Here is a 14,602-nt window from a genome sequence, read left to right on the forward strand (position 1 = left end):
ATTACATTAAAAAAAATTTTTTTTTAAATAAATGTCACATTATTTAACTTTCTATTCTGTGTCGTGTCTTTTATTTCTAACTATGGATGTAAGATGTAATAATTATTCTGTAGATAATTTATACTATTGCTATACAGTCTTGTATTTATTATCTGTCCAGCTCCACCATTCAAGCTCTGGCTATGTTCTCAGCGGCTCTGAAGTCTGCAGACATGACATGAGGAGATCACTGTGTCTGGCGGCTTCTGAGCCCTTGTGAAGGAAGCAGAGGTGCTTGAAAAGGTCATTATTATTAGAGGTTACATAGTGTGGCAGCGCACTAGGGGAAGGGGTGGACTGTGTGTGAGCACACAATGGTTTGGTAGATATTTGGGGAATGATTTGGGAAATTAAAATTTTCAGCGGCATGTTCCATATCCTATGTTGCTCCTTCATTTTTCCTAAAGTTAGGAATTGTGGGTGGACATTACACAAAGTGTGGCCACTAAGGAAGGGCAGTTTCTAGATCAGTTGCACAATAGAGCGAGTATCAGAAAAGCGCCCCCCCCCCCATCCCCCCACACAAATGTTGACAGCATTAATAATTATGCTTCATAATTAGGCTACATTCAAATGACATTTCTGCCCTCAATTTTACGGATACACAGGAAGAATTCCTGATGTATCCTTGCAGCGGAGGGTAGCAGCACATCCCATTATATGCCTATACTTTGTAATACATCCTCAGGTTCCAGCCAATCCCATGAAAACTGGAAGGAGCATCAAACATTGACAGCAGCCAGTGATTGGTCGCTGTCAATGTTCAGGGTGTTTCTCACAGCGATTTCACTGTCCTTGTATGGACAGTAAGATTACTGGGGTACACTCAGCAGATGCCAAGGATGAAGGCCATACAGTTCCAGCCCCCTGCGCCTATAATGGCCTTAGTTGTTCGTATACTGCAGGATGGAAAAATACAGCTTGCCGTGTTTCTCCATCCAGTGTTTTCTGCTGCATGCATTGTACTGTGCAGATGGAGGCAGAAAGGAGCCGCCACGTGCCAGTATACAGCATGTCCATGAGTATGCTCAGCATATATACCTGGAGCTTTCCTGACAAATAAGCAGCATGCAGCCAAAAAACGAGATGTGAATTTAGATACAGCTGCGACTCTGCTTGTATCGCTTTATTTCAACGTATCTAATAGACCGGCGCGTCCGGCCAATTCTTGGCCTCATTGTTTTGGAAAGAAAATAAAGCGATGCAAGCGTGGCCCTATATATTATATTATTGAACATCATTGAGGTTGTGTCCACATGTGCGGTTTACATTGCGTTTGAAAGCCCAATACAACAGCTGAGAGAGGAAATTTGGCTTATTACATTGGGTTTACAAAATGCAACAGATAATGCAATGTTAAGATTATGTTAACGTTAATGTGTTAACACCTGTGTTAATGTAGGGTTTTATAAATGCCAATACTAATAGCAATGTAATTAGGGAAATCTCCTCTCCTCAGCTGTTGTATTGTGTTTCAAAACGGCTAGTATGGTATAGTATGGGAGGAGGGGAACACATCAAGCAGGATCTTATCCTTACTAGCGCTGAAAAACATTACATTTAGGAGAAAATTGCTTAATAAAACTATGTAAATGAGGTGCTCTTGTGTATGTCAGTTTGAGATAATACAAATATGCTCTCCATAGTGAGCAGTGCACAACGCACTTCTATGGCGGTCATATGCTAGCTGTTGTTTGTACAGCTAGAATACAGATGCCATATACATTCATGTGCACAGCTTGTGAGGTGCTCAACTTGTGGCGCATGCGCTGTGCACGTTTCTCCCTCCGGATACGCATAGGGTCGCAGCGGAGATACTAAATGCACTACGCATGTCCAAGATTTCAGACAAGATCACAGAGGACGGGAAGGCACTGAAAGCAGGGCAGGAATTGCCTGAAAAGAGGCTGGATTCACGCTTGACTAGTGGACCCCGAAGCCCACCCCCTGACTAGTAGCTGACTTGGAATATAAGGTGATATCTCAGCATGGGGCCAGCACACCAGTGTTATAAGGACACACCTGGACAACATTTACTTCATCCTATAAGGTATGTTTAGGGGTTTAGGCCGGCGCCACACGTGGCGCTTTTGTCTGCGTTTGCAAACGCAAACGCAGACAAAGTCGCGCCCACCGGGGCGGGCCTCGGCCGGATCGCATCGGCGTTTCTATGGAAACGCCTGCGATCGGGAACGAGCCGCCGGTGATTCGTGTTAATTTAACGCGAAACACCGGCGTCTCGTTCCCGATCGCAGGCGTTTCCATAGAAACGCCGATGCGATCGGGCCGAGGCCCGCCCCGGTGGGCGCGACTTTGTCTGCGTTTGCGTTTGCAAACGCAGACAAAAGCGCCACGTGTGGCGCCGGCCTTAACAGGCGTCCCGCTGGTGACAGGTTCCCTTTAACATCTTAAAAGTCGGGAGGTATGCGAAATACACACACGCGTATACATCAATTCATACAAACATATATAACTCTAAACTCAATCCCTGTTCCACCTATGATAGCAGCAGTAAGGGACAGAGCAGACATAACCAGAAGGATTAGTCTATTCCTATTGAGCAGTTGTATCACCTCAGCAGTAATATCAGTGCCGCCATGAGCGATCCTCTTCCTCTTTATTTAGAACCAGTCCGTACCAGCTCCTACCTCTATACACAGGACGGAAGAAGGGGATACTAATGTCAGCATGCCAGTTTTGGTACCCCCTCCCCACCCAGGAACCTGGTGCAGAGGGAGTATTAAGTTCTTATTCCTTCTCACCCAGTCCCCACACAGCGCACTGCAGTAACCTGCATGATATACTGTATATAGGGACTAGTACAGACACAAGGAAGGATGCTGCTCCCTGCCAGAGTCCTCACCAATGTCACCACATCTTCCATCAGAAGTGGCTGCGGTAGGGAAGCGGAGAAGTCAATGAGGGAGGCCAATTACCAGTTATGTAGATGAAAATACAGACCATCTACAATAAGAAGAAGCTACCAAAATTACAAAATACTAACTAGAAATTCTGTCAAATGGCCCAATAATGGAAATGTGGTACTGTATCAGAAATGAAAGAAATAAACAAAGTCCTTGCATATGATAAAACCAACTAATTTGATTTTTAGGTCACACTAAGTTTATTTAATAATTCTGTCAAAAGGTGTAAACATTTTTTGTGCAACTTTCTGGCCTTACTTGTGCAAAACATTGTGATGTTTTACTCCACCTCATAAAAACCATGAAACATTAAAAGCCCTGCATAATGTGGTTATATCATTCATGCCTGTACAATACAGTTCCTGGAATGGCAGTAAACATACCTGTAGTTCAGGCTTCATCACTGCCTTATTAATAACTGAATCCACATCATGTGTGGCAGCACTGAAAGACTTGTATTCAGCTTCAGATAGTAGAATTGTCAGTACCTTCTTCCATGTGTGTTCCTTAAAGGCGTCCTACAAGGAATGAATTAGATCAAGGTCACACAAACAAAATAAGTAACCCAAAGGGGGTTAACAGTTGTGCCTTTGTGTTACAGGTGTCCAAATTTCATGAGGACTCAATGGGGTTGATACATCAATTAAAAACTGGGGTAACCATGTGCCACATTTATTGACGGTAAAAGGGGACATGGCTGCACCAATAAATAACCGGTGTGCCAGAAAATTCAATATTGTGTTGCAGCAAACTAGAACGACTAACACAACTAACCGGGTGCAGAGTACAACTCCCCAGTCTTATACTGCACCAGATCAATTATCCAGCATCAGACACAATGATTACAGGCAGTCCCCGGGTTACATACAAGATAGGGACTGTAGGTTTGTTCTTAAGTTGAATTTGTATGTAAGTCGAAACTGTATATTTTATCATTGTAGTTCCCGACAATTTTTTTTTTTGCCCCAGTGACAATTGGAGTTTCAAATTTTTTTGCTGTAATAGGACCAAGAATTATCAATAAAGTTTCATTGCAGACAATTTTAAGCTGATTATTGCAATCTGGGACTATTTTAAAGCATCCAGAGAGCTTCACCAGAGGTCACAGTGGGCAGAAGGGTCCGTCTGTAACTATGGGTTGTCTGTAAGTCGGGTGTCCTTAAGTAGGGGACCGCCTGTAATCTGGTGCAGCAGAGATCTATCTAGTTCTACTCTGGTCTGATGACAGACACATGAATACATCTCCCCCAATGGCTGCTCTCATGCAATCACATTGATGTTCTTGAAAATAAAGGTCAACACATCTTATTTGCCAAAAGGCATATGAAACCCATTTGTCCAGGTTTAAAAATAACTTTTATCTATTTAGATTTCAAATGATCCACAAACAGGAGAACAGGACAGGGTGTACACATAAATGTAAGTAAAAACACAGCGGGAATGGTGGGTTGTTTTTTCAAAGTAAAGACTCAAAATATGAATATGGTGGTGCATATGGGAAAAGATAGTACACGTGTGGCACAGGACCTCCCTGGGTCCCATAGCCTTCTTATTTGATGGGATGTATAAGATTCTGATGTGTGGTCTACATGTGCTCTCACAGGGGTAGCTCCATATACAGGGACACTGTTAGGGTTATACAAGGAGAGGTGCATTGTTCCATACACTCTTGTCTGGGAACTGGGGACACAGAAATGACAGCCCAGCAGAACCTATACAACGCTTGTAACTACATGTGCCCACCTATCACAGGGTGCAGGGACCTACAATGCTTACTAGTGCCCTCCACAGCCCCCCATCACACTGCAGACCCCACAGAAGACAGACATCTATTCACCTCAAGGACCTTCAGCCGTGTCATAGTCATGTGACCCCAGTGACATGTGTCTGAGAAGGCAGGAGCAGGAAGAGGAGCCTGTAGTACATTATGTCCTTGTGCAGATCAGCTCCTGCAGTGTATGTTTCAGTCAGATTTAGTTCAGTGTCTCAGTTTTTCACACGCATTTTCAATGCAATTTCAATGCGTTTTTCACGCACAGATAATGCGCGTGAAAAGGACTCAGGACTGAGGTCTATCTTTTCTATGGCAATTGATGCGTGAAAACCGCATTGCACTTGCATTGCACTTGCAAGTGTCTCAGAGTGCAATGCGTTTTTGATGCGTCTCCATAGACTTGTATGGTGCGCTTTTTCACGCACGTGACTTGCAAAAGTAGAGCATGCCGAGATTTAAAAGTGCGTTAAAAAAACACAAGTGTGTGCGTGAAAAAAATGCAAGTCTGAAAAAGCCCATTGATTACAATGGGTCAAAGAGCAATGCAAGTTCTGCGCGTCAAAATCATGCGCAGAAAACGTGCATGAAAAACGCAAGTGTGGAAGGGGCCTTAGGGTTTTAACTCCCAGGATCTGAGCTTTTTTCCCGATCCCACGTGTTAGTGATGGGCTGTAATAACACACCTGCAGCACCCAATGTTCTGCATTATTTTTCTGATGCAGCGCTGTGGAAAGTTGTGGCGTCAGAAGTAGCACCCTTAATGATCACTGTATAGAAGACGGTACTGGTCCCAATGTTTCATCATTCATAAATGTTTCAACATCATTACCAACAGTCTCTTGGGAGAAAGGTAGACAGACTAATTAAAATATATTATATGTAGTAGTCTAGTCTAGTCAGAAGATGGTCACAGTTTTTTGAAAGTCATCTATGACAAATAACCAGAATTGCACTCACAGATAATTGTACCAAAGAATAACTGCATGAAAGTACACTGCTCCCTTGGAAAAAAAAAAAACTTACTGTGGTTCTGAGTAATACAACATCAGCCTCTTGCAAGGAACACGGGATGCAGTTGGCCCACACATGCCATTCTGGTTTCCAGTAGAAGATAAGTAACAGAAATCCCAGGGAAAATATATATCCACATATGCACAAAGTTTTTCGACAGATGCTTGTCTTGTATCCAAATATATCCTAAAAACAATTGTACACATTTTAATGTTTCTTTAAAACATAAAGTTTTTCCTACTAATTTTATGAGTTTTCTAGTGGAAATAAATATTTGGAAAGGGCTTAGACCTACTGCACCTATACTGACATAGGAAACATTCTTAGCCAATCCCAATACATTTAGGTTGTATAGCATTTATGATCAGGGAACAAGAAACAATTGACTAAATGTCCTTTGTTGGCAAAAAACAAAAGCACAGGTATGAAAATACATCTACAATTTTTAAAATTTGAAGAAGTTTAGCCAAGCTGGTAAAGTAAAAGTTGCTAAATTGCGTGCAAATCTAAAAAAAGGAGGCCAATACCATAAACATCAGGAGAATTTGGAAACTGAACCAGTAGTTTTTCTGTATAGATCATTGTTTAGTGTCTCCATAAGCACGTGTGCCCTCAGATAATTAAAAAAAAGACTGAAAGGGCTGGCCGCTAATTCTACAGGGATAAGTACAATACCCATATAGGCTCGCCAATTTTGTATTTATCCCCGGAAACGTTTTCCTTAGTCCACAGCAGCCTGCTGGCTCCAGCCGCTCATCTATAATTCACACCCCTCTGATCAATATTCACTGCTTGTTCCTCCCCCTAGCACTGCACCTAGCAGTGTCAGCGGCTGTCTGCAGTGTTAGTGGGAGCAACAAGCAGTGAATATTGATCACAGGGGTGTGAATTATAGATGAGCCGCTGGAGCCAGCAGGCGCTCTGGTGACGACGACCGAAGCGCCTCTGGCTAATTTACATATTTTTACAAAGTCCATTTCTCCACAAAAAGAAGCTTGAAACAAATAATAAAAGATGTGCCCACCAAAAAAGAATATTTCTTATGGTTGTGGTCTAATTGAATGGCGCACTCAGATCTGGAAACTTAATTTTTTTTATTGAATACCAGGTCTTAAAGTAAAACTAATGCCAAGGGTCGGACACCTCCTGAGCATTATGTGTCTATGTCCCACCCTCGGCATTAGTATTTTTCACACGTTGTGACTTTGAGATCTGGTATTTAATTTGAAAAAAATGTGTTTCCTCCTCTGAGTGCGCCATTCAATTAGACCACAACCATACGCAATATCCGCATATAACTGTATAGTGTGGCGACGTTACACAGGAGATGCCTATCCTAAACACAACCACATATATTGAGCACAATTTCACCTTCAAGTTTAAATCTATACTCAAAGATGTCACACTATTAGCGCTTCCTCCCTGTCCTCTCTTGCCACAATCTACTACCAAGCCCCCCAAGGTAACAAGCATGCGTGCGTTGAGAGTCTATGTCCTTAAAGCCTAATGAGAATAGCATGATATAGTTATAAAACCTAAAGCAAATCAACGACTTAAAAAGCTTAAGATACTCACACCCCCTCCTCTTGAAATTGATCCTGGCGCTGTCCTTGACTAAGCTTGACACGTCGGGATCACCTAGAAAAGAAACTTATAATTATGCACGCCACCTCCTTCTTCCATGCTGGGAGGTGCAGGGGCGTGCATAATTAGCAGCCCATAGCACCGGATATCTTGTCCCCATACTCAGTGCTGCTAATTATAAGTTTATTTTCTAGGTGATCCCGGCGTGTCAAGCTTAGCGAAGGACAGCACCGGGATCAACGTGAAGAGAAGTGTGGGGTGAGTATCCTTAGCTGTTTTTTGATTTTTTAAGTGGTGGACTTCCTTTAAATGCTTTTTTTTAAAAATATAGATGTAAAAAATACAAAATAATATGTATAGATAATTATTTAAACAAAAATGTCTGGTGACACCTTCCATTTAAATTTAAAAAGGCATTTAATTAGAGAGCAGGTAATCACAGAGCAAGTATTTATGACGGAGGTTTCCAAAGAAGTGATGACTCAATAGATTGTGTTTCTCACTTCAGGCAAATGAACTCAGTTCCCTTTTCTACAAAGCCATAGCAGGTCATCTATATAAGTGCATCGAATCTTTGATATACAGGCGTCCCCTACTTAAGAACACCCGACGACCCCTAGTTAAAGACAAACCTCTCTACCCAATGTGATCTCTGGTGAAGCTCTCTGGATGAATTACTTTAGACTCAGACTTTAATGATCAGCTGTAAAGTTTCTGTAATGAAGCTTTATTGATAATCCTTGGTCCCATTACAGCAACATTTCTTAAACTCCAATTGTCAATGGGATAAAAATAAAATTTGGTCTGGATCTACACTTATAAAATATACAGTTTCGACTTACATACAAATTCAACTTCAGAATAAACCTATCTTGTATGTAACGCGGGGACTGCCTGTATTTTAAAGATAACCTGTCAGGCAAATTATCCCCCCAAAACAAATATATTTTCATAATTTCATAGTTTATACGGTTGAAAAAAGACACTTGTCCATCAAGTTCAACCAAGGAAGGGTAGGGATTGGATGAGGAAGGGATTTAGGGGAAACAATTCTATATAACATAACAATCAATGTTATTTAGGTGTAAAAAGGCATCTAGACCCTTTTTGAAGCTCTCCGCTGTCCCTGCTGTGACCAGCGCCTGAGGCAGGCTATTCCACAGATTGACAGTTCTCATAGTAAAAAAGCCCTGTCGCCTCCGGTGATTAAACCTTGTTTTCTCCAGACGGAGACAGTGCCCTCTCGTCTTTTGATTTGATTTAATCTGAAACAACTTACCACCATATTTTTTGTATGGGCCATTCATATATTTATATAAATTAATCATGTCCCCTAGTAGTCGTCTCTTTTCCAGACTAAATAAATCTAGTTGTTTTAATCTTTCCTCATAACTAAGACCCTCCATACCCCTTATCATTTTTGTGGCTCTACGTTGAACCCTCTCCAGCTCCAGGGCATCCTTTTTATGGACCGGTGCCCAGAACTGGACAGCATATTCCAGGTGTGGCCAAACCAGTGCCTTGTATAGTGGTAATATTACATCCCTATCACAAGAGTCCATACCACTTTTGATACATGACAAGATCCTACTAGCTTTAGAGGCAGCTGATTGACATTGCATGCTGTTATTCAATTTATGATCTACTAGTACCCCCAGGTCCTTCTCAACAAGGGACTCTCCCAGATTTACTCCCCCAAGGACATATTTTGCCTTTGGATTATTGGCCCCCAGGTGCATAACCTTACATTTATCCACATTAAACCTCATTTGCCAAGTGGATGACCAAACATTCAGTTTGTCCAAGTCACCCTGCAGCCTATGAACATCCTCCATAGACTGTATTACACTACACAGTTTGGTGTCATCTGCAAAAATAGACACAGTGCTACTAATTCCTACCTCTATATCATTAATAAATATATTAAATAGTAGTGGGCCAAGCACAGAACCCTGAGGTACACCATTCATAGCTGGTGACCATTCCGAGTAGGAATCATTGACCACAACTCTCTGGATACGATCCTTCAGCCAGTTTTCAATCCAATTGCAAATTATTTCTGCCAAACCAATAGCCCTAATTTTACCCATCAGGCGTCTATGAGGAACAGTGTCAAATGCCTTTGCAAAGTCCAAGAACACAATATCCACAGCTGCTCCTCCATCCAGGCGTCTGCTCACCTCTTCATAGAAGCAGATAAGGTTAGTTTGACAACTTCTATTCTTAGTAAACCCATGCTTGCTGTCACTTATTATTCTATTTGATGTCACATTCCCCTGTATGTAGTCTTTTACTAACCCTTCCAATACTTTCCCCACATTGGAAATTAAGCTTACAGGCCTGTAATTGCCTGGCGAAGTTCTAGAGCCCTTTTTATATATTGGCACCACATTTGCCTTGCGCCAGTCACTTGGCACCACACCAGACATTACGGAATCCCTGAAGATTTTAGACAGTGGTACAGCAATAACAGAACTGAGTTCTTTAAGAATTCTGGGGTGTAACCCATCTGGTCCAGGAGCTTAGTACACATTAATTTTATTTAGCTTAGATTGGATAATGTCTACATTTAGCCAGTCTAGTATATTACAGGGTGCATGACCCGCACTGCCACCACCCATGTCAGAAGTTCTCTCTTCTATTGTATAAACGGAGCTAAAAAACCTATTAAATAACTCCACCTTCTCTTGGTCTCCAGTCACCGATGCCCCATTTTCAGAATAAAGGGGTCCAACCTGTTCTAAACCATTTTTTTGCATTGATATACCTAAAAAATTTCTTGGGATTCGTTTTGCTATCTTTAGCCACCTGTCTTTCATTTTGTATTTTGGCTGATTTGATTTCTTTTTTACAGATTTTGGTAAGTTTTTTGTAAGTATTGAAAGCCTCTGGTGACCCGTCAGATTTATATTTTTTAAATGCCCTCTTTTTCTCATTAATTGCCCTTCTAACTGTAGCTGTAAGCCACGCGGGGTGTAACCTAGCCCGTCTATACTTGTTACCTATTGGAATAAATTTAGAAGTATAAAAACCCAGGATAAATGTCTCCCATTTAACATTAGTATCGTCATTTGACAGAATCTGATCCCAGTCTAAATCCTGTATTGCAGCCCTGAATTTTTGGAAATTAGCCCTCTTAAAATTCAAAGTTTTCGATTTTCCCACCTGTTTCTGCTTTTTAAAGTTTTAGAGGAAAATAATTATATTATGATCGCTGTTCCCAAGGGGTTCCCGGGTACTAACATTTTGGATAATCTCCTCATTGTTAGAAATCACAAGGTCCAACAATGCGTCACCTCTTGTGGGATCTTCTACAAGCTGCACCATAAAATTATCCTGAAGAATATTCATAAAATGTCTCCCCTTCACAGATGAAGACGAGCCCTGACCCCAATTTATATTTGGAAAGTTAAAGTCTCCCATTATCACTACGGTCCCCTCCTGTGCAGCCCGCTCCATCTGTTTATATAGGTGACCCTCTATTTCCTCAGAGATGTTAGGGGGTCTATAAATTACACCAAAAATAATTTTTTCAAAGCTCTCTTGGCTTTGAATTTCAGCCCACAAAGTTTCAGCCTCCTCACACTCTGAGACCACTGACTCATTCACAATCGCTTTTAAGTTTCTTCTGACATACAGACATACACCACCACCCCTCCTATTTGCCCTGTCTTTCCGAAAGAGTGTAAAACCTTGAATATTAACAACCCAATCATGTGATGCATCAAGCCATGTCTCTACTACACCAACAACATCTAACTGTTCCTCTAATATCAGAGCCTCAAGCTCGCCCATTTTGCCTGTGATACTTCTGGCATTTAGTTAACATACAATTTAATTTTCCACAGTTATTTATCTGATTTAAAGGAAACCTACCATTTAGAATGGTCGGTGTAAGCTGTAAGGGTGAGCTGGTGCCGGTACTTACTTTCGTTAGTGTTATAAACCGCGGTATCGCGGTTTTAACACTTTTTAAACTTTAGAGCAGAAGGGGCTACAGCGCTGCGCGCGAGCGTGCAACATCTCCGCTATTTCCTATGTAGGCGCACGCCCGATCGTGCGCACGCAGCGCCGAAGCCTCCTCTGCTCTAAAGTTTAAAAAGTGTTAAAACCGCGATACCGCGGTTTATAACACTAATGAAAGTAAGTACCGGCACCAGCTCACCCTGAGCTGGTGCCCGGTACTTACAGCTTACACCGACAATTCTAAATGGTAGGTTTCCTTTAAAGTAATTTTACTGGCACATATATCCTCACCACTGTTCTGCAACTTGGGGATCTCCTTATCCACTGCCTTGGTCCCACATACACCGCCCACCTCACCACCCACCAACATAACCTGCCCCCTCTCTGAGATGTCTACCCCTTCAGTGTCTTCCTTTTCCTCCTCCCCCGATCCTAGTTTAAATACTCCGCCACCCCTGCTAGGATCTTCTCCCCCAGCACAGCAGCCCCCCTTCCACTTAGGTGCAAGTTATCTGCGGAAAACAGCTTGCACCCCAGTGAAAAGTCAGCCCAATGCTCTAGGAACCCAAATCCCTCTGCTCTACACCAGGATCTGAGCCATGCATTTAACTCCCTGAGCTCCCGCTGTCTGCTCTGTGTAGCGCATGGCACAGGTAGAATTACGGAGAATACTACCTTGGAGGTCCTTTCCTTAAGCTTTGAACCTAGTTCTTTAAAATTATTCTTCAGGCTCCTCCACCTACCATCTATTCTGTCATTGGTACCAACATGGACCACGACAGCTGGGTCATCCACAGCTCCTCCCAGTAATTTATCCACCCTTTCCACCACATGCCGAACCCTGGCACCAGGGAGACAGCAAACCATTCGGTTCAGGCGGTCTTGGCGACAAATTATTCTATCCGTCTTCCTGATTATAGAGTCCCCTACAACCACTAGCTGCCTTGGCTTACCTGCACCCCCATCCACCCTACTACTAGCTGGTCTGCTCAGTGTGCACTGGAGCATACCACCAATCTTGCTAGCCATATCCTCGTAACAAAACTGTGATGATTATATAAATCAAGAGATATAAAATGTAGGTTACTTACAGTTCTGTGTACTTCTCTTTTTCTAACTCTAACTTCTCTAGCTACTGTCCACAGGGATTGTGGAGGGGTCACAAGGTTAGGCCTCATGCACATGACATGCACAAACAGCGGATAAATCACGGACCCATAGCCTTCTATTGGTTATGTTTACGGTCTCACCACACAATAAATGTGCCGAATGCCCACACCACAAATGATAGAGCAGGTCCTGCCCGTATCGCAAAGGGCAGTGTTTTACTTTTTGTATTGGTGGTTTGTGAGGCCACACACAGACACGGCTTGCTGCCCCTCCCCATCCTTCAGTAGAAGGGAACATAGCAGTAAAGAGTGGCCTACAGTAGACAGTAGAATTAATCAGTAATGCTATCTCTCCCCTGCAGCCATTTATGAACTGACCAAAAGCCACCTCCTGCATAATGGAAGGATGACTGACAGCAAGGAAGGGCCCCTCCAGCTCTCTGGGTCTGGAGCCACCAACCCTTCCTAGCTATGCCTCTGGCAACTACAAATTCTTAAAGGAATTTAGGATCATCGTTAAGCAGATACATGGCCTACTGAAACTGTGAGTCATGTACTATCGGCATAATTATATGCACTGACACTGTGGGATGAATAAGTGGGTTTGAGTTGCAGTCTGGGCACTTGATCTCTAAGGGTAACTGCACACATTGTGGAATACCTGCGGACTTGTAGTGTAGGAATTTCTGCGCAGGAAATCTGTAGTGAGGTACACTAGCATTGTAGTGTATGGGATTGATGGCAATCTCTTACACACACTGCAGAAAGAAATCATTTTCCATCCCCGCCGGCCCGTGCCAGAATCATGACTATAGTCACATCAGAAGCAAGCAGTTTGTGGAATGCGGGATTATGACTGGGATAAATCCCCCACCATTCAGCAAATTATGCGCATACAACAAAAGGTTTTTCAGCAATGCTATGGGGGGACAGTTTTAATTTGTACTTGGTTTTCCTATGAATGCAGTAGTTACTATAGAAAACAAATTGCAAGATTCAATTTTTAGATGCTTCGGGTCCTAATCTATTCAGTCCAAATTGATGTTAGTCCAATTGTACTGGAGATTGGTATATAACCTCCTCTGGTTGTCTAAAATATAGGCCTTTCATATTTTACTTCTATTTTGTTTTGGTAATTTCTTTCTAAAATCTTTCTAATAACAGAAGCTAGTCGCTACTTTAGGACATTCGTCCAAAGCAAATCAGAGAAGATTTAGGTTTAATTTGGTGCCTGAAAAATACAAGATTTTCATATTTATAAATACGTTTTAAAACATAATTCTGTTGCAATTTGCAAAAAAACTGTCTACATCAAATTTATGAAAAGCTTTAGACACTTTTACGACAAGTACATCAAGGTGGCTTGGCCTCCAATAAAGGTAAAATAATTCCAACTAATAGGTGGCGGGTATAGACTTAATCTTATAAAGATTTATGATCCATCATCAACCACGCTGATGAATCTGATCAGTATAAGCCCTTATGCACACAATCGTTTCTTCCTCAGTTGAAACAATTTATTTTTTTTTGCGGCTGTGTCACGGCTCCATTTATTGCTATGGGCTCATGCACACAGCTGAGGATTCCTCATCCCCCGGTTTGAGCCGGGGGATGATTGAGAAAAAAAAACTCACAGTAGGTCTTATTCTAGGCCAAGTTTGGGCATCTGCCCTCCCATAGACGTCTATCTGTATAAATCATGTATACATATGTAAATACATCAGTTACTAGGTAAAAAAGTTATCCGACCCTTCAAGGCATTGGGGCAATCTACTGACATGTTGTTTTGTTCGCCTCCTGTTCCTGCATTGTCTAACCTGCAGCAATTTTCTGTGAGAGCACAGTTTTGGCTCAGGATGGAATGTGTACAGAATGTCCCAAGACTACATTAAGCACCTATTCAGTCCCATGTGTCCCAGACCACAATGAGGGCTGATTAACCAACAAATCCAATCATTTGAAGTCATTACAGTATCTGCACCATGTATATCAGGTATTTTTAAGTCAAAACCAGGAATGGCCAAAAAATATAACAGATGCTGATCTTTCCATTATAACATTTCTTTGTGTAGGCTGCACTTCTGGTTTTGGCTTAATGATACCGATGCAAAATACTGATCAAATCCTGACTGTGTACAGATACCCTTAAACTGACATTTGTGAAAAAAACATTAAAGGGTGACGGTCCTGTGCCG

At 42.1% G+C, this 14,602-nt stretch overlaps 1 protein-coding gene across 2 annotated transcripts in view; it reads right to left on the reverse strand.

Annotated features, from left to right (window-relative positions):
• The window catches only part of LOC140122130 (probable cation-transporting ATPase 13A4), a 90,040-nt gene that overhangs the window by 73,906 nt on the left and 1,532 nt on the right, over positions 1–14,602 (reverse strand). The window contains exons 2-3 of one of the 2 annotated variants that reach the window (XM_072142624.1): positions 5,761–5,934; positions 3,347–3,481 (exon numbers count right to left, since the gene is read on the reverse strand). In XM_072142624.1, coding sequence (XP_071998725.1) covers positions 3,347–3,481; positions 5,761–5,934 — 309 coding nt within the window. Of the gene's footprint in view, positions 1–3,346; positions 3,482–4,730; positions 4,782–5,760; positions 5,935–14,602 lie in introns of those variants that run through there. The other variant, XM_072142625.1, reaches the window with a different exon arrangement.

Source organism: Engystomops pustulosus, chromosome 3, assembly GCF_040894005.1.
Source record: "Engystomops pustulosus chromosome 3, aEngPut4.maternal, whole genome shotgun sequence".
NCBI classification, from domain to species: domain Eukaryota; kingdom Metazoa; phylum Chordata; class Amphibia; order Anura; family Leptodactylidae; genus Engystomops; species Engystomops pustulosus.